At 55.2% G+C, this 19,045-nt stretch overlaps 1 protein-coding gene across 1 annotated transcript in view; it reads left to right on the top strand.

Moving 5' to 3' along the window:
- The first annotated feature begins 591 nt into the window (after positions 1-591).
- VSTM2L (V-set and transmembrane domain containing 2 like) overlaps positions 592-19,045 on the top strand; it is a 32,288-nt gene continuing 13,834 nt past the window's right edge. The window contains exon 1 of the mRNA XM_059706118.1: positions 592-964. Within this exon, the coding sequence (XP_059562101.1) occupies positions 844-964 (121 nt within the window). The 5' untranslated portion in view covers positions 592-843. The remainder of the gene's footprint in view (positions 965-19,045) is intronic.

Consider the following 19,045-nt stretch of genomic DNA (forward strand, 5'->3'; position numbering starts at 1 on the left):
GAGCTCCTACCATGAAGGTGGCATTATGCTAAGTGCTTTAGACACACGTTTTCGTAAATCCTCACCACGACCTCTGGAGGTAGCTATTATTTCCATGTCTCAGATGAAGACCAAGAGATTCAGACAGGGTGGACACCCGGACATGATCACACAGGATTCCAAAGGCTGCGGCAGGACTATAACCAGGCCCCTTGGGCTCTAGCCCTGATTTCTACCCTCCTCACTGTCACCTCCACCCCGACCTGCCCCCCTGACCCGGCACCGTCCTGCTAGCAAAGTTGAGGAGTCCCTCTCTGCGCGCTGGGTCTGGCGGCAGGTGGATTGGATTCCTTTCTTATCCCGCTGGATAGTATTTCTGCTTCTGAAGCCAGTGGTTTTATGTTTTGAGGGAACCGGGTTCCTGGGGTGGCTTCCTCCACCCCATCCCGCCCCCAACCTGTGCTCTCGGGCGGGGAAGTTGAGGGTACCGCTTTAAAAATTCCAGCCTGGGCAAAACTTTGATGATAAATCAAGCGGCAGATCCCTCCGCCACCGCCTCCTCGGGGCGGGCGGGAGGAGTGGGAAGGAGGGGGTGCGGCGGCCAGCCGCGCACAGTGGCCTTCCGCGGAAGGGAAGAGTCCCGCAGTCGGAGGCGGCCGGTTGGGCGTGCGCTCGCTACCAGCAGCTGGGGCTGGGCCGGAGCCCGGCGAGGGCTGGAGCCGGGTCGGGCCGGGTTCAGCGGGCAAGGGGCAGAGGTTGCAGCCGGGCAGCCAGGCCGCATCCGGCAGGGGACGGCGGGCGCAGGGTCTGCGGTCTCCTGAGCCCCGATGTGAGGCGGCGGCGCCCCTGGCCCGAGCGCGCACCATGGGAGCCCCGCTCGCGGTGGCGCTGGGCGCCCTCCACTACCTGGCACTTTTCCTGCAACTCGGCGGCGCCACGCGGCCCGCCGGCCACGCGCCCTGGGACAACCACGTCTCCGGCCACGGTGAGTTCGTCGCCGCCCCCGCGGACTTCCCCCACCAAATCCCACCCTGGTTGCGCGCTCCAACTTGGCGCTCCCCAGGCTCGAACCCGCACTCCCCGTGGCGGGAGTCCCGAGGCGCCCTCTGCCGGGTCCACGGACCTGCCCCCCTCCCCCCCCCCCACCCCTCACTCTGGCCACCCCGTGCGCACCCGGGATCCGGCTCTTGCGGAGAGCCCCTTCCTCCCCCCCCCCCACCCCCCGCTCACACCCACTCTCGCTGATACACACACCTCCACGATCTCCACGATTCACAGCCACGGGCACGCTAAGAGCCATACTCACTGCTTTCTCACACTCACAACACCTACCCTCACACATCTCCACACACCTTCTCAGTTCCCCTCCTCACTCATAAGCACTCACACTTATGCCCACCACACACACACACACACACACACACACCCATCAGACACTGTGCTGCTGGGCTCACACCCTGCCAGCTGGCATTCGGGCTCACACACTCTGCACAACTCTTGCCTGCCCGCCCGCAGACATACTGGCAAATACACATACACACTTGTGAACACACTTTGCTCACCCATCTCTCCCTGCCCATCTGCCTTTCCCCTTTGTGGGTTTAACCCCACAGCTACCCTTGTCCCCTCCCTCTCTGCACTTGTCCCTTATGCCCTGGGAAATGTGGGGGGTGTGAGACTCTGCCTCCAGAGCGCTGGGAGCCTGGGCTGCATCTGCCCCTGTGGGGTGGGTGCATCCCAGGGACAGAGGCTTGGTGGGAGCCCCTCGAAGACACTGGAATAGTTGGGATCGCTGCTTCCAGCCAAAGGCATAGAAGAGGGAAAAGGATACCAGATGTTTTTGTCTGCCTCTGGGGGTGGGCAGGAAGCCCCTGCCATACCTCTGTAGGGTACCACGACTCACCATTATCCTCTGCTTCCGAGGACTGAAATGTGGGAAATCTCAACTCCAGCCGTGGGAGCTGGGGAGCAAACATTCCCAGCACTAGTTGCCTAAGTGTCAGAGCTCTTCCTAGCCCCAGAGGAATCCAAGTTGGCAGCAGAGTTAGATCATATAAGGCGGCAGCTGTGGGGGCCCCTGTCCCCTGTGAGCCAGGCTGTTGTATGTGTGTGTGGGGGGGGGGGAGACCAGGACGCAGGTAAAATGGAGACCCTTCCTCCATCCACTCCTTCCTTGCAGAGGCCCCCAATCTGGCGGGGGAAGCTGCGGCACCAGTGTTGGGCACTGTATGCCCAGGGCTGGGGGAGGTTTGCACAAAAGGCAGCGAACTGGGTGATTTATTCTTATGGGAAAGAGTAAGCTCTGGGACGGGTGGGGGCGTGGGGGTGGGGGTAGATGATGAGAGACGCTTTGGCTGGACTGGGGTGTGACGGATAAGTGGGATTCTCCAGAGGGTGTGGGGGCTTCCCAAGCTCTTCTTGGGGTCTCTCTTTTTGACAGCTCTGACTCCCTGCACCCTCTCTGCCTTAGCACGTTTGACAGTGACTGCTGTGTGTGTCATTTGTGCACCCTTCACATCCCTCATCTAATTTCTACCGATCTGTTTGGAGCAGTGGTAAATAGGAGAACGGTTATTCTAATCCTCAATTACAGATGGAGAAGCCAAGGCTCAGGGAGGAGACGGGACTTGCCCAAGGTCACACAGTGAATGAGTGGCTGAGCTGGGACTGGCCCCAGGGTCTGCCGGAAAAGACAGCGCTTTGTCCAGGACATCCATCTCCCTGTCAGATTCCCTCCCATTCAAGGGAACCTGGGAATTCCTCCTTCCGCTCCCCTCCTTGCTCCACTCATTTCCTTGGCAAGGTTGAAACTTCCTCTGGGAGGGTTTTCCAAGGAAGGGCTTTCCTGAGTTTGCAGTCCCGAGAGATCTGAGGACTGGGGCTCTGAGGGTGATGGTCACCTGTCCCTGGAGCACCAGACCCCAAGGATCTGGGTGCCACTCTCACTTCTGAGTTCAGGAGGCGGTCCTCTGTAGGGAAGCAGGATTTGTCCTTTGTGTGGCACTTTCCGCTGGTGCCAGGTGTGCTTAGGGGCACAGCTCTGTCCACCAGCTGTAATGTCCCTCTGAACCCTGGAAAGGTCAGCTGCGTGGCCCAGAGGAGGGGGCTGGAGGGGCCGATGTGGCTCTGGGCAAGTGAGTCACCCCTTCGGGGCTCCTTTTGTCCCTCAAGAAACGAGGAGGCCAGGCAACTCTGCGGGGGCCAGGCTGCCTTTCCCCAGCATCGCAAGGTTCAAAGTCACCAAGTAGTGGCTGCCAAGGAGCCCACACAGCTGCCCCCCTGCGGGGCCAGGCGCCCGCCACCATAGGAAGGGTTTGGAGCCACTCACTTAATCACAAAAAGAAACTGTTATTAATGATAGTGAGACGCGGTGAATAAGTGGGTCATGTCTAATAAGCCATTTGTGTTCAGGAGGAGAATACCAATTTGATAAAAGCTGTGTGTGCTGAAAAAGCCCAGAAATTGCTGTTTAGCAGATTGGAGCCTGATCGTTTCATTATTCCTGGGCTCCGCATGTCCTGAGCTGATTCAGGAAATGCGGCCGGGTTAGGAAGGTGTCTCCATGTCTGGTGTGGGGGCGGAGGCCGCAAGCAGGGGCTCCTGGGGAGAGGCCCACTGACTCCGACTGCTTGCTGGCTGCTTACCTCTCCAGCTCAATCTGAGCCGAGCCCGGCAGCCCAGCTAATGCCTTCTGCCTGCCCGACCGAGGGCTTGTCACAGGGAGCGCCTGTGGTCAGATGGGTCCTCAAGGACATCTGTCTCAATTCCCATCTCCTTGTTACCTCCCTTCAGCCCACTTCACAGAGAGCTTTCTAAAGGCATGAAGAATGAATTGGGGAATGAATGGTTATGCCTTTTAGGGAGGCATCATGACTTTGGAGGCTGGGGTGGTACCGTCAGTGTCTGCTCAGTAAATAGCAGCTATCTTGATTTTTCCTTATCAAAGAGGGTTAGATCACTGCCGTGAGCACAGTAGGGGTGGGAGGAAAGGGAACTAACATTTATGAAACACCTACTGTATGCTAGGTGCTGCCACATCCTGCCAGTGTTAACTCACTAATGCTGACATTATTCACGGAAGGCTGGTGTTGGGCATAAGAGGATCTTGAGGTTCAGAGAGGACCAATGACTTGCCCAAGGTCGCTGAGTCTGTACCGAGAGCTGGAGGGCTGCATCTAGAATAAAGGTGTGCCTGGCAGTTCTGGGCCTGCCTGCTTCAGGACAGCCTTGAGGTGGGCTTGGCAGGTCATGTGACAAGACTTGTTCCCCTGCACAGTTCCTACCAAGCACACCTGCTTCCAGCTCCCTAGAGGACTCGTAAGGCAGTGGGCTCCACCAAGAGGAACCAGCTGCTCAGAAAGATGGCAGGACCTTGCTGAGGCTACGGGCAAGTTAGACAAAGTCAGCTGGGCTGGACTCCTCCAGTAACAATCCAGAACTTGCCCAAGGGAGGGGTCCAGAGGGGGTCTTTGTGAGGATCTTTGCAGGCCCCCTGCCTTGGAATAAAGAGAGTTTATTAAATGCAGATCCAGGGTTTCCCCAGACCCATTGGCCAAAATGATCGTTTATGGAACCCTGGAACCTGCATTTTAATAAACGTCCCAGATGATTCTCCTGCAGCCTGGAGTTTGGGAGCCATTGCCTTAAGTATTCACACATAGGGGCAGGAAATTGCCAGCTGCCAGGAGCTGCTGGTTTGGTCTGGTTTTGCAAGAGAGGCAGAGGTCCAGGCTGGAGTAGGTATGTGGACCCTGAGAGGAGCCCCAGGGAGCCTTATACTGCAACAAACATCCATCCTTCCACCCCGCCCTGCCACACACACACACACACACACACACACACACACACACACACACCTAGGCCAGCACCTTCAATTATTAATGCACCCCAATGCAGACAAAGATCCTGACTTGGCCGGGCACTTTGTCCATTGAGTGATTCACTGTCCTGAGGTTCTCTCTGTTGCCAGGAGGGAGTAGTGGGGCGCTGGGGGAGGGGTGGAAGCCATTGGGCCATTTGGCAAACAGCCTGTGTACTGAAAAATGACTGGCTTTCTCGTGTTCCTCGAGAACTGTTGGTATCTCACCGTCAATAAGCTGGCTAGTTTGGTGGCTGGGAGATGGAGAAAATTGAATACTGTCTTCCGAAGGTTATGATGTTAAAAATGTGTCCGCCGTTGTCTTGGGTGTTAGTGATTATTCTATCAATTACGCCTGTAAACACTCTGCCTTGGGCTGAGGGTTTCCTGGCGTCCTGTGGGGAATTGGCCCTCACAAGCGGTTTTCCCCAAGTCCTTCACACCAATTGGCTTTGACACCTTGCCTATCAGCGGCTCCTGCGGCCTTTCCCCAAGCAAGGGGAACTGCGGGCGGCCAGCAGGATGGGGAATTCAGCTCATCACCATGGTGACAGCAGGGGTGTTGGGGAAATCTCCCACAAAGGGACAAGGTCAGGGTTGAGAGTGATCCCTTCCAACCCACCAGCTGCCAGGGCAGGAGATGGAGCACTTGGAATGAATCACCAAGGCTCAGACCCAGTCAGCAAGGCCCCTTGAACCATCTTCCTCAACCCCTTTCACAGAGGGGAAGACCGAGGCCATGGGCAAGAGAGCATTTCCCCGAAATTTCCTGGGAGGTATTTGACTTTTGGAATCACCTTATCCAAGTCTGTACAAGTAGGGGGAGAAATAAGTGGAAGCAAATGTTTGAGTGTCATGGGAGGGCCTTAAATGGCCTCATCTCATTTGATCCTCAGAAGAAACCTAAAGGGGGGGGGGCTTTCCCTGGAGGGGAGGTTGAAAGGCTTGCTCAGGGCCATGCACGTAGCAAGTGTAGGAGCCTGGATCTGAACCCAGGAATGTGGCTCCAGAGTACGTGCTCACAGTGCTGTTGAGGCCCCCAGAGAGGAGGAGGGAGAGGTGGCAGGACCAGGGACCGTCGTGACCACGTTCTGCACTGGGTGTGGGAATCCTAGACCCAAACCCTGCCTCAGTGACCTTATAGCTGCCCTGGAGGCTGAGAAAATCAAATGGGGGGGAGGGGGTAGGAGATGTGACAGTGATGTAAATGCCCACATGAGGGTGGGTTTTGGAAAGAGGGGCAAGGTGGTGGCATGAAGCAAGCCCACCTCCAGGTGCTTGGCCATGACTTTGAACTTTAGGGACCAAAGTAGTTATTGATGGGATTATGGCAAGGGTGAGCCTCAAAGGGAATTCCAGAATCTGGGCCACCCACTACAATGCCCAGCCCAGGGAGGTGGCAGGGAGTGAACAGATGGCAAGAAGCACAAGGCAGAGGTCTGTGGTCAGAATTCCTAAACTTTTGCTCATTCCAAGTTAATACACGTAATTTTAATTTCATAAGGAATCCAGGTTTTTTCATAGAAGAATCACAAGCTTGGAACCCTTCCTCATCCTACTGCCCATGGCAAAGACATCCTGGGGTGGGGAAGGCTGGTTCACCTTGCGGTTGGCAGACCCAGGCCCTGCCCCCTGGGGTGCATGAGATGCTACAGCCTGGCTGGAAATGGGGTTTCAGGGTGTGTCCTCCGCTCCCAGACCCTGATGAGACTCTCCCATCAGCAAAAGGGTGGCGGTCTCACTAGGGGAAGAAATCCACCTCTCTGTGAACCCTTCTTCAAGCCCCCAGGGACCCTCTGCGAGACCGGGTCCTACCGGAGAGATGATTTTAGGAAGAATCCAGACACACCTCTTCTGTTGTAATAGTTATGCATCTATTTTAATGTAGATTAGAAAAATATAACCAGCACATCAAAGCTGTGATTTCACGGATATGATTGCTTAGAATGGCAGTAACGGGGATATTAAAAAATAGTGGGTTAGTTTATAGGAAAACATTAAGGTCATAAGGGGTGGTACACAGGCACGTCATGTGTGGGAATGACAGGACTGGGGATGTGCTGGCCCACAGGCCACCCCTCCCACCTCATGCTCCTTACTTCTCATACTGGGAACCACTGGTCGACCAGGGGCTGCTGCCATGAATTGGAAGTTTAATCATTCATTCATTCCTTCAACAAATATTGACTGAGCGCCTGCCATGTACCAGGCTCGGTAAGCCACTGGAGACATATCAGTGAAGGAGACAGACACGTTTCTTGCTCAACTAAACCTATAAAAATATACGCATAAATTGTGCCAAGTAGCAGAGATGAAGCTCAACCTGGAGAAGGGCACTCGCCCCCCGGCAGTGAGGGTGTTCAGTAGTGAACTGCTCATCACAGAGTGCATGCATGCTGGACCCCACCAGCAGTTATTAGTTAGAGATGTTACAGAGGGGATTCCTGCTTTATTTCCCAAAGGAGCCAAAACTGGTGAAGTGGGCAGAAGCCGGCACACAGTGAGAGCTTAATAGAGCTCTGTCTGCCACACAGCAGTTCAGTGATGGTGCTGGGAGAAGGCACACGTGGCGGAGGATGCCTGGCCTCACACAGGGAGGTGGCAGGGGTGGGGCCCTTGCTGTCCCCTGTCTTCAGGCGTGGGCGCAGTGACTGCTTTGACGTCACTTCAGCTCCGAGGTGAAGTGCTAGAGTTGAGGCAGGGGAATGGGCCCTGGGTTTTTATCCACCCTCCCCTGCTCCACCTCTGGGTGGCTGGCAGGTCCTTGCCCCTCCATTGGGCCTCAGTTTCTCCACCTGAACCATGCTGAGTTCGCCCAAGCCCCATCCTTTGTCCTCCAATCAGCAGGTGAGGATGGGGCCGGTGGCGGAATTCCATCCAGCACTTGGTGCTCAGCTCTCAGTGGCCCTCCGGGGTCTGTGAACTGAAGTACCAGCCAGCGCTCATCCAGCATGTTCTGTGCCTACCCCTTCCCCACCCCCTCTCATGTAACCCCCATCGGCCCTAGGAGGAGGGCACTCCCATTCTACAGAGGAGGGCACTGAGGCTTCCGGGGGTGATGCCACTTGCCTGAGGGCACACAGATGTTGAATGGCAAAGCCAGGCTTGAGCCCAGCTTGTGGGACAGCAGAGCTGGAGCTCTCGGCCGGCCGCTCATCTGTCCGCTCCTGGCTGCCAAGCAGGTGGGTGTGCGGGCAGGTGCTTTGTTCCGGAGCGCACTCTGGCTTCACGGGGTCCTCTCAGGGTTCACAATCCAACACAGTCCGGGCCTGGGCCTGGCTGAAAGAGCAAGGGTCCGAGAGTCTGGGCTCCTAGATCTAAGTCCAGCACAGTGGGTGGGGAGTGTGGGACCCGGGGGCATGCATGTGACCCTGGGTGCACCTGCCTGGTATTCTAGGAGGGGCTGGCGTTTCTGTCTGAGCGAATGTGTGGAGTGAGTGTGTTTGGGTGGGAAGGACCCTGGGTGGTCCTTTAGCGTCCTGGCCAGGCTGGTTTCCTCTGCCCAGTAGCCTTTGCTTCAATGCCAGCCTCCCTGCCCGGCCCCCCTGCAAGCTGTTGCCCTTGGGACAGAGCATAGAGGCTCTGGGAGCATCTGGAGCTGGGAGAGGGGGCCTCACTCAGAGCTATCAATTAGGGGGGCTGACAGTGCCCATCTGTGGCAAATGCTCTGCTGTCCCTCGTTCCCTGGATCTTCCTCTCCCATGGTTTGTCTCTATCTTTCTCTGGTCTCTCTCTCTCTCTCTCTCTCTCTCTCTCTCTCTCTCTCTCTCTCTCTCTCTCTCTTCTCTTCCTCTTTTGCTCTCTATCTTTGTCTTTCAATCTCTCTCCATCTTTCTTTGTTCCTTTCTCGGTGTCTGCTGTATCCATTTCCCTCCCTCTTCTCACCTCTGTCCTCCCTTTCTCTGCCTCTCTGCACACACACACACACGCACACGCACGCATACGTGCACACACACACACCTCTCTTCAGGTGACATCTCGGATTATACACACATATATTCTCTATATCATAATGACTTCCACACGGACAAGGCACTCAAGAAATGTCAGTTGAATGAATGAAGTGAATAGAAGAATGAACGACCAAATGATGAACCTACAAGGGACACTGGAACCCGTGTGGACTAGTGGTTCCTAACTATTTTGGAGAACACAGTCCTCTTGACAATCTGATGAAAACTGGATCTTTTCCTCGGAAAAAAATACCACATTGTTTGCCGAGGGTTTGTTGAGGTGCCAAAGCCCACCTGTGGTCCTTAGGAGAAGCAGCCTTCATTTCACCAAGGGGGAAACTGAGGCTGAGAGAGGAACCAGGGCTGGCCCCAAGACACAGGGCAAGTGTGCAGCAGGGCCAGGCGTGGACCTGGAACCTTCCCCTCCCCCACAGTCCTCTCATGTGACCGGGGGCGGGTGGGGGGGGGCAGCCCCTGGAATGAAACCTCATTCACTTTCCCCAGCAAGCCCTTGGTGAGTGAGTGTCTTCAGGGGGTGGGTGTTGGAGAGAGACAGTGGAGGACAGAAAACCAGAGATGAGAGCCCAAAAAATGCAAGGGAAGGTGAGTCATCCCTAAGGAGGTCTCTGCAGGTTTCCAGTGAGAGCGGTTGCTGTGTCCTGGTGCAGTCAGGGAAGACTTCCTGAGGGAGGCGGTCTCTTTCCCAGCCAGTGTCCAGGGACCTCCAGGGCTGAGAGCCTGGCCTGACTGCCTGGGTCTGGCAGGGGCTCCATTTGCAGAATCGTGTGTATCTGGCAAAGCAGACCACGGTGCTTGGTCTTGATCTCCAGGGCAGGGGACGTCTCGGAGGATTCCTCAGTGGGGAGGGAAGGGTGTGGCTGGTGTTTGGGTGGGTGTGGCCGGGGAAGTGGGGAGTGGCGAGGGACTGGAGCCGAGCGGCTGGCGGAGGAGGAGCTGCTCCCTGCGGGAGGGGCTGAGTCTGTGGGCTCAGGATGCTGGGCTGGCCGCAGCGTCCAGGGGATGATGGAAACGTGGGTGTGTAGCGTGCGTGCCTGGGTGTACAAGTACACTGGGGTTCTGCCTAGGGCTTGAGCACACCCAGCTCCTTCCTCCTCAGGGCCATTTCCCGAGCATGTTCCTCCCCTGGCAGCCTCTTTTCTGACCTCTCCTGCCTTCTAACTCTCTCCTTCATGCTTCATGTAGCTCCTCAGAGAGGCCCATGACCTCCTGTCAGAGCCCATCCTGACCACCCCTTGGGGCACCCCAGGCATCCATCAACGTACCCATCTTGCAGAGGGGAAACTGAGGCCTAGAGATTTGCAGCGGGCCAGTTCAGAGCAAGGGGGCAAAGCCCAAACTTAGTTTTCTCCCAGCCTGGCATGTTAAGGGTGTCTCTTGGAGGTGGGGGTCTCGATTGACCCCCCTTTCTTAGAACCCTCAGGCTTGGTTCCCCGCTGAGGGCAGGGAAGGCAAGAGCAGGGGGCAGAGTGTCTGTTTTGCTTTGTGAGGTTTTAAAAAAATTATTTCCAGCCTCGGAGGCGGCAGCAATTACGGCCAGCTCACAGGGGAGCTGTTTGCTGGCTGTCATCGGCCAGAGAAAGGGTCTCTAATGGAGGCCGGCGGCCAGAGCGCATGGCCGTGGAAACAGCGCTCAAAACGAAGCAGCACTAATGGTCCCAGGCAGGCAGAGGCGAGGGAGGGGGAGGGCAGGCTGGCTGTCAGCTGACAGGAGGCCGAGGGAGCAGGGGCTCTGAGACGCACCAGCTGGTCTCTTTATGCCCCTAGAGACCCAGGAGCGGTCCCTGAACTCCAGCGAGGTGCTGGGTGCCCAAGCCCCGCCCTGCTTCGCTGCTGCTGTTAAATCCCCTCCCAGGCAAAGGAAACAGTAAGTGCAAAGGCCTTGGGGAGGGGCGGAACCCTTCAACTATTCTAGAATAGTCCTTGCGTTTGAAAAGGCCAGGCTAGTCTTCTAGATGAGGAAAGGGAGGTGGGAGCTTTGGGGACAGGGAAGCAGGAAAAAGACTTCCCAGGGAGAGGCAGCATAAATAGCAGCCTGGTCATCACCACCATGATAATGCCCCACGGAGCCCGCTGTTGTGACAGACACAGGTATGTATGAGCCTGTTGAGTCCCCACAGCACCCATTTTACAGATGAGGAAACTGAGGCTCAGAGTTTGGCCCACCACGAGAAAGTGTAGTTGGGGTTCAAATCTGGCTCAGCCTGAGCCCACATATTTACTGCTGCAACCTTGAGGTTTCCCAAGCACACCCGGGCAGGAGGGGGAGGGGCTGGGAAGTGGGGGGCTGGGCTCCACCCAGGCCAGGTTCGGCAGGGAAGGGCAGCATGGGCACTCTGCTCTCTGCCGGTGCCCTCCGGGAGCATCCCTGGGATCTGCCTCAGTTCTCCCCACCTCTTGGTCTCTGCACCTGACTTTCTGGTGCCCTCACCCCTGCCTCTCCCCTTCTGCTCTGCCCCCCGTGGCTTCACCCAGGGTGCCTCCCCACACCTCTCACTTTCCTTTCTCCTCAGTGGATCGGGGGTGGGGGGTGCTCCTTTCTGGGTTCTGGGACGCCTGCTTATCCCTGTGGCTGCCGCACCCTCCTTTTCTTCCTCTGTTCACCCCCTCTCTGCCTCTGGCAGGCAGCCTGGACGAGCACATGCCTGGGCTTTGGGGCCAGACGCTCATGGGCTCCAATCCTGGCCCCACTCAACCCCTCTGAGCCTCACTAGCCATCGGTGCATGGGCTCACCCACTGACTTGGCAGGATGTGCAGGTGAGGATGAGGGGAGATGCCTGTGTGCCTCCCCCCACCGCGGATCCCTGCACATTCCCACACTTGCCTTGCTCCCTCCCAAACCCTTTTCCTCCCTGCAGCTCAGGCGTGTGGGAAGCGGGGGCGGGAATTCCACGGGGGAAACCTGCTCAACTCCCACACTCCTGCAAGTGCCAGGATATTTTCACTCTCCTCAAATCTTCCTAGATTTGCAGTTCCACTGCCGTCTCCCTCCATATGTGCCCGTGGCCTTGGGAGGCACCCTGCCCCCAGCCCCAAGTGCCAGCACAGCCCTCCTGGCTGTGTCAGGGCTGCCTGGCAGGGGACCCTGGCAAGTCCCCACCCTCTCTGTGTCTCAGTTTCCCCATCGGTAAGAAGAATGAGGACAGTGGCTACTTTCCAGGTTTCTTGGGGGGATTCAATGAGAGATTTTATTTTGTTTAAGAAACAATTCTATAAAAAGGAATGGAATATGATATGTGCTACAATGTGGATGAACCTCAAAAACATTATGCTAAGTGAAAAAAGCCAATCCCAAAAGACCATAGACTTTATGATTTCATTTATGTGAACTATCCAGCACAGGCAACTCCACAGAGACAGGAGGCAGGCTGGTGGTTGCCAGGGGTTGGGGAGTGATCGCTTAATGGGGACGGTGGTGGTGGTGAAATGTTTTGGGACAAGATGGAGGGGATGGTTACACAACACTATGAATGCACTAAATGCCACTGATTTGTTATTTTAAAATGGTTAATTTTATGTTATGTGTATTTCACTTCAATTGAAACTAATTAAATAAGGAAACAACTCCATAGCATACACTCTGTGCCAGGCAGTCCACTTTATAAATCCTAACACATTTAATCCTTACAACACCCCTTCGAGGTAGCTATTATTATTCCCATTTACAGATGAGGAAATTGAGACACACCATTACCAGGTACTTAGTGCATAGTAGGTGCTCAAAAATGTTAGCTATTTTAATGGTTATTAGGCTGAGCAGGGGCCCCACCTGCGTGAATGTGCCCGTGTGTGTGTGTCTAGATCTCAGCAGGGAGTCGTGCACCTGACCTGAGGCTCCACTGTGTCCCAAACCCTGAAACAGGCTCTTCACGTGTATTAGTTCATCTAATCCTCAAGCCTTTCCAGTGGTTCTCAACCTTCTGGCCCTTTAAATACAGTTCCTCATATTGTGACCCAACCATAAAATTATTTTCGTTGCTACTTCATAACTGTAATGTTGCTACTGTTATGAATCGTCATGTAAATATCTGATATGCAGGATGGTCTTAGCCGACCCCTGTGAAAGGGTCGTTCGACCGCCAAAGGGGTCGTGACCCACAGGTTGAGAACCGCTGCTTTAGGCCCTGACACACGTGGGGCCCAAAGCTCAGAGAAGTGGAGCAGTGTACACAAAGCCACACAGCAAGTCAGGGTGAGCTGCGACTTGCATCCTCACCTGTAAATCCTGGGCTCCATCCACCCCGTTCCCCCTCTTTCCTCCTGGGCCCCTTCCCCCTTAAGCCCACACATCCACACTCCTGTGCACAGAGCGTGGTCTGAGGACCCCCCAGGCTGCAGAAATGAACAAGACCTCCGATTGTGTGGATCAGGAGGCCTCCGATGTGTGTGTGTGGGGGCGGGCGGGGAGGTTGCGCCCCCACATAGAAGACTAAACAGCTCCCACCAGGGCCAGCGTTTCTTTGATGTCTCCTATTCCATTTAAAATTCATAAATTCTGTGTTGTGCTCCGTAATATATTCATGTTTGTTTTAAGACGAAATAATGTTCTCTCCCCTTTCGGGGGAGGGAAGTCGGTGCCTCTGGAAGTGCCATAGGGCGTCCTCCATTCGTTTCTTTGTTCCTTCGTCCTGTGAGCGCACATTCGGACCTCCGGCTCCTAACATAGGTGCCAGTCCTCGCCACGTGCAAGGCACGGGAACCCTGTGGGGAATCAGCCAGACGGGAAGACCAGGTAGGACTGTGGTAGGTGAGTGGCTGGGAAGGCTTCCCAGTGGCCGAGGGAGCCAGAGCCTGTGGTGGAGGGTTGGGAGGGGGGCAGGGCGGGGGGCGGGTGGTGGTGGAGGTGGCTGCCCGCTGGTGTCCGCCTTCAGCAGGACCTGCATCCAAACCCCTTCTCCTCAAGAAGAACGTCTCTGCTCGGTGCTGCTTTGAATTTGACACCTCACTCTCGCCTGTCTCCCTTGTTAATGAGAGAAATGGAGATGGAGGCTTGTAGACTCCGATAAACAACCCTTCCTGGCTAGAATTTACAAACGCTGTTTGGTTTTCATCGTGTTTATTTTTACACTTACCCTCTATTTATGGCAGATGATGCTGATTTTCTGTTTATGGCAGTAATAAAAGTCTCCTTTTAAGCTGAATTTTTTCAAGTAAAAAGGGAAAGAGGCTTTGAAAATAAACATCAAGTAAATGACAGTGCAGGTGGTACAGGAACTCTGCAGAGACCGTGAGGGTGGCCCCCAAAAGGCTGAACTTGGGAAGCCCTCTCTCTGGTATGTTCTTTCTTGTTCTGAGCTCCCCCTGACTGTTCAAACCCCACTCAAGTTCAAGCATGCCCCCTCCTCCGAGAAGCCCTCCCTGACTCTCCAGGCACACATAGGCTGGCCGTGGCCCCTCCGAGCACTGCACTTTGCACAGCTATGTGACTAGTGCACACCCTGGACAACTGTACATTTATTGTCCACACAGCAGTCCCTGGCGTATGTCTCCTGTGGACTGTGGGCTCCTGGAGGGGCAGGGCCTGGTCTGAGCCTTTTGGAAGCCCAGCAGCATGGAGCCTGGCCCAGTGGGGGGTCATTCCCCGAGCTTCTACTGCATGCGGAGACCAGCGTGTCTCCACTCAGCACGGCAAGTCTGTAAGCTTTTGTGCAAGATACCTCCCTCTCCACCTCTGGAGAAGAGGAAATTTGTCCACTCCAAGATGAAACAACCTTTCATCGACTCACAACCTCGATTCCTCTTGCTGCAGGCAGCCTGCCAGGGCCCAGGAGGGAACAAAGAGAACGCTCAGTGCCTCCCCTGGCCCATCCCAGGGCAGTCACTCTGCACCCATCCCTGGGGAGGAGGGGCGGCCCGCCTTCTCAGTCCTTGGGGGGTTTCCATCTGCTTATCTAGGTCCTTCTCTAATGGACAGTTCCATCTCCTGATTTCAGGGGTGCAGTGAGGTTCACGGTGAGCGGGGTGTCACCGAACACTCCCTCTGTGGCCCTTTCCCCCTACCCTGCCTCCCACCGGGAGTTAAGGTGGCCACACACACACACGCTTCCAGCCCCAGCACCCAGCTGCGCTGGGCACAGAGCAGGCAGGCTCTCTGGAAACGGCCCCCACAGGGTCACACTTTTTACTGCTGAGGCGGAGCAGGAGCTTAGAGAGGACTCAGGCTTTGGCTGGGAAGCGTTGTGGTCCACGTTGGGGTTGAAATCTGGCTTTGTTCCTTCGTGCTGTGTGACGTCAGGCACCAACACATCCTCACTGAGCCCTGGTCCTCCTGTGAAGTGGGGCTGACAATAAATGGAACCACTGGCCCTGGCCGGTGTGGCTCAGTTGGTTGAGTGTCGTCTCGTGTGCTCTGAAAAGGCCGCCGGCTCCATTCCCGGTCAGGCCACACACCCAGGTTTCGGTTCAGATCCTCTTCGGGGTGCGGGAAGGAGGCAATGGATCGCTGTTTCCCTCTCACATTGATGTCTCTCTCCCCCTCCCTCTCCCTTTCTTTCTCTTAAAAAAGAAATAAAACACGTTTTTAAAATAGAGCCACCTCCTAAGGTCCTTGGGAGGATGAAGTGGGTCCCGTGTACCGTGTCTGGCACAGAGGCGGGTTTCCTTCCGCCGGCTCGGGGGCCAGGGGACTGGCCACGCTGGCCCCCGGTTCTCTGAGCCTCCGTTTCTCCTCCTGGAGTAAAGGGACAGTGATCCCTGCTCGGCGGGTTGCTGCGAGGGTTTTGTGGGATCAGACACATCAACTTTCTGGCTTGTGGGCCTCTGCTCAGAAGGATGACCCACAGGGTTGATGGGGCTGGTCCTGGACCTCAAGGTTGGTCAGGGTGGGGAGCTGCCAGCAAAGCAGCCACGGCCCTTCCTGCACGGCCGGCATTTGTTCATTCCCATTGCATTCCTGGTTGCACTTCACATGACGACTTCATGGGCCCTCGGGGGAGCTGCCAGCTTGCCGATCCGTTTGGCTGGGCACCCCCTCGGCTTGGGCACCAATGGTCGTGAGGGCCACAGGGAGGGAGGCTGAGGAGGGGCTGTCCTGCTGGGGCCTGATCAGGCTGCCTGTGCCCATGTGTCTGTCCCCATCCCTCCTCTTCTGAGTGCAGTCTCCTGGAAAACTAGTCTGGCAAATAGTAGGTGCCCAATAAACGTTGCATGAATGAACGACTGTATGAATGAATGAATGATGTCTATCTTTTTTGTTTTCTTTCTCTTACAGTCTCTAACTTAAGTTCTCTGGGTTTCTGTCTGACCTTTCTCACTTTCTTTTTAAAATATATTTTTTTATTATTTATTTCAGAGAGAAAGGGAGAGAGAGAGATAGAAACATCAATGATGAGAGAGAATCATTGATCGGCAGCCTCCTGCACGACCCACACTGTGGATTGAGCCTACAACCTGGCATGTGCCCTGACCAGGAATCGAACCACGACCTCCTGGTTCAGAGGTCGACGCTCAACCACTGAGCCATGCAGCCGGGCTATTTCTTTACTTATTCAACAAGTGCCTAATAGCACCTCCTCGTGCCTGCTCCATGCTGGACAATGCAGGGGCCCTGTCCTGGGGAAGCTCTCAGGCTGGGGGAGACACAGACACTCATTATCTTCCTCTAACGCATTCTAGTGGGGCAGGGAGGGGGGGACTCGGAGACGCGGGGGACACCAAGGAGGGCCTGGTCAGAGAGGTAACCAAGGGCCCGCAGGGCCACCCACACTGGTTCTCTCCGCTCTCTTCCTTTGCTTCTCTCACGCTCCAGCTCCGCCTGGGTTCCCCTGCCCAGGTGCTGCCCCCACCACCAGTCCCCCTGCTCTCACTCTGGCAGAGACTGATGGGTGGGCTGGGGTCTAATTCCTGCAGGCTTCCTGGAGGAAGCAGCCTCAAACCAGAACTTTGAAGAATGGAACAGCAGGGAAGACTGTGCAGAGGGAAAGGAGACTTGAGACTGAACCAGAGGGTCTGGGATGGGGAATCTGAACTCAGAGACAGAGGGAGCTGGGGCCTGGGCTGGGACTGCCTTTGTCGGACAAACCCCTTTTGGGGGCCTACTGGTTGCTTGGGGGAGAAATGAGGAAGCAGAGGAGATACAAGACTGATGATGAGAAGTCGTGGGGCCGGGTGTGAATGAAATACAGATGTTGTGTCCACCGCATAATCTAACGAGACTACAAAGAGGCATCTTTAAAATCTTTCTTGGGAGAGAATTTTGAGCTAGAAGGTGAGAGGAAGCAGTGCTGTTTCTTGAGCACCTACTGTGTGCATGAGGCATATGTTGCCTTGTGTAATCCTCCCCTGCATACCCTCATTCTCTACTTGATGAGATAAAGCATCCGAGGCTCAGGGAGGTAGACAGGCTTGTCCTGTCACACAGCTAGAGGGTAGAGGAAACAGGATTTGAACCCAGACCTGAAGGCAAAGCCCTAGGTATTCCAGGGTCTGAAAGGTTCGGAAGAAGGTCAGGCCCCTGCTCTTGAAGGGCGGGTAAACTGAGGGGCTGCGCTAGGGCCACAAGCTCTTTCCTGCAGGTGATGCCCTGATAACTGGTCTGGCGGTATTAAATACCCCCCCTCCCCCCAATTAAAAGCAGAAAGGAAGATGTAGCATACAATCAAGCCTCCTCCGCCTCCTTTTCCTGCAGAACCCTAATTTGCGGACAGTGGTTTTAATTGTCTTCCCAGCAAGCCCAGCCCTGCTGGGGCCCTGGGGCTGGAGAACACAATTGTGTCCTCAAAAATCTATAATTATACCCGCCTCCCCAGGGGCTGGCTGTGAGGAGTTACCTGGCAGGGAGGAGGGCTCAGGGACAGGAGGAAGTCAAAGAGGAGACATGGATTTTATGTCCTAAACTCAGCAGGGATGCTAATGTGGAGATTGGGGGTCTGGGTGGCTGGAGGGAGGAGATGGGGGTGGGGGATCGGGAAGAGGAGCTGCAGGAGCAAGTTCTAGAAATTATCGGCTTCCACTCCAGAGCCCTCTAGAACTCTTAACCTCTCTGAGCCTCAGTCTTCCCACCTGGAAATGGGCATCATAGTGATCACACCTGCTTCTTAGCATGGCGGTGGGAACATGAGAAATGAGTGTAAAGCAGAGGTTCTCAACCTGTGGGTCACGACCCCTTTTGGGGGTCAAACGACCCTTTCACAGGGGTCGCCTAAGACCATCAGAAAACAGATCTATAATTACATATTGTTTTTGTGATTAATCACTATGCTTTAATTATGTTCAATTTGTAACAATGAAATTGGGGGTCACCGCCACATGAGGAACTGTATTAAAGGGTCGCGGCATTAGGAAGGTTGAGAACCACTGGTATAAAGGGTTCGGCTCAGTGCCTGCCACAAACCAAGGACTCTGTATGTATTAGAGTTTGTTATTGCATCATCATCATAGAATCAGGGCGGGTCACCTACCAGTTTCTGGTGCCGATAGGAGGTTTTCACTCACAGAGGTAGGAGAGGGAGCAAGAACCTCTCGCCAGTGAGCGCTGCCACTTTCAGGGGAGGTGGGAGGAACTGGCTGCCCTTGTCAGAGTTAGGAAGCGGATGCTGAAGTGTGGAGCCTGGCGGCTGAATTTCACCTGATAATTCGGACCAGATTCTGAGGCTGATGGACCCCTGGGTCTTGGTCACAACTGCTGGTCAGATGTAGGTTCAAAACCCAGTTCTGTGAATCTTGGGCAAGTCCTGTCATCTTTCTGAGCCTCGTTTTCCTCATCTGTCGAATGGGAGTGAGTGGATTAGAGACAGTGTCTGCCTGGTGCTAAGATGCTCAATGAATGTTGTGCATTTTTTTTTAACGCTCTCTGGCTTTCCCTTCTTATTGCCTTGGCTCACAACACTCCCTTTCTTCTTGCCTCTGCCACCCGTCCTTCAGGGCCCAGCTGACATGCCACCTCCTCCTCCCTCAAGCTTCCCTTTCTCCGGTAGCAGTGACCCATCCCTCAGATTGTCTGAGCTGGTGGGGTTCTCCAACCATGAATTCTAATCCCCATTGTACAGAGCAGCAAACTGAGGTTCAGAGAGGAGGAAAGATTTTTCCAAAGTCACACAGCACGTCTTTGGCAAAAACAGGCTCAGTTCTCCGTTCCTGGCTACCAATCCTGCACTCGGGGTGCCGTCTCAAATGCACAGCTTCTCCCTGAGTGAAGGGTCCCCCGGTGGTGGGTCCTTAGGGCAGCGCCTCCTGGAACAGGCCTTCATGTTGCCACCGGTAAACAGGGAGACTCAGATATGCCATCCAATGCCCAGA

This window comes from Myotis daubentonii, chromosome 8 (assembly GCF_963259705.1).
Source record: "Myotis daubentonii chromosome 8, mMyoDau2.1, whole genome shotgun sequence".
Lineage (NCBI taxonomy): Eukaryota > Metazoa > Chordata > Mammalia > Chiroptera > Vespertilionidae > Myotis > Myotis daubentonii.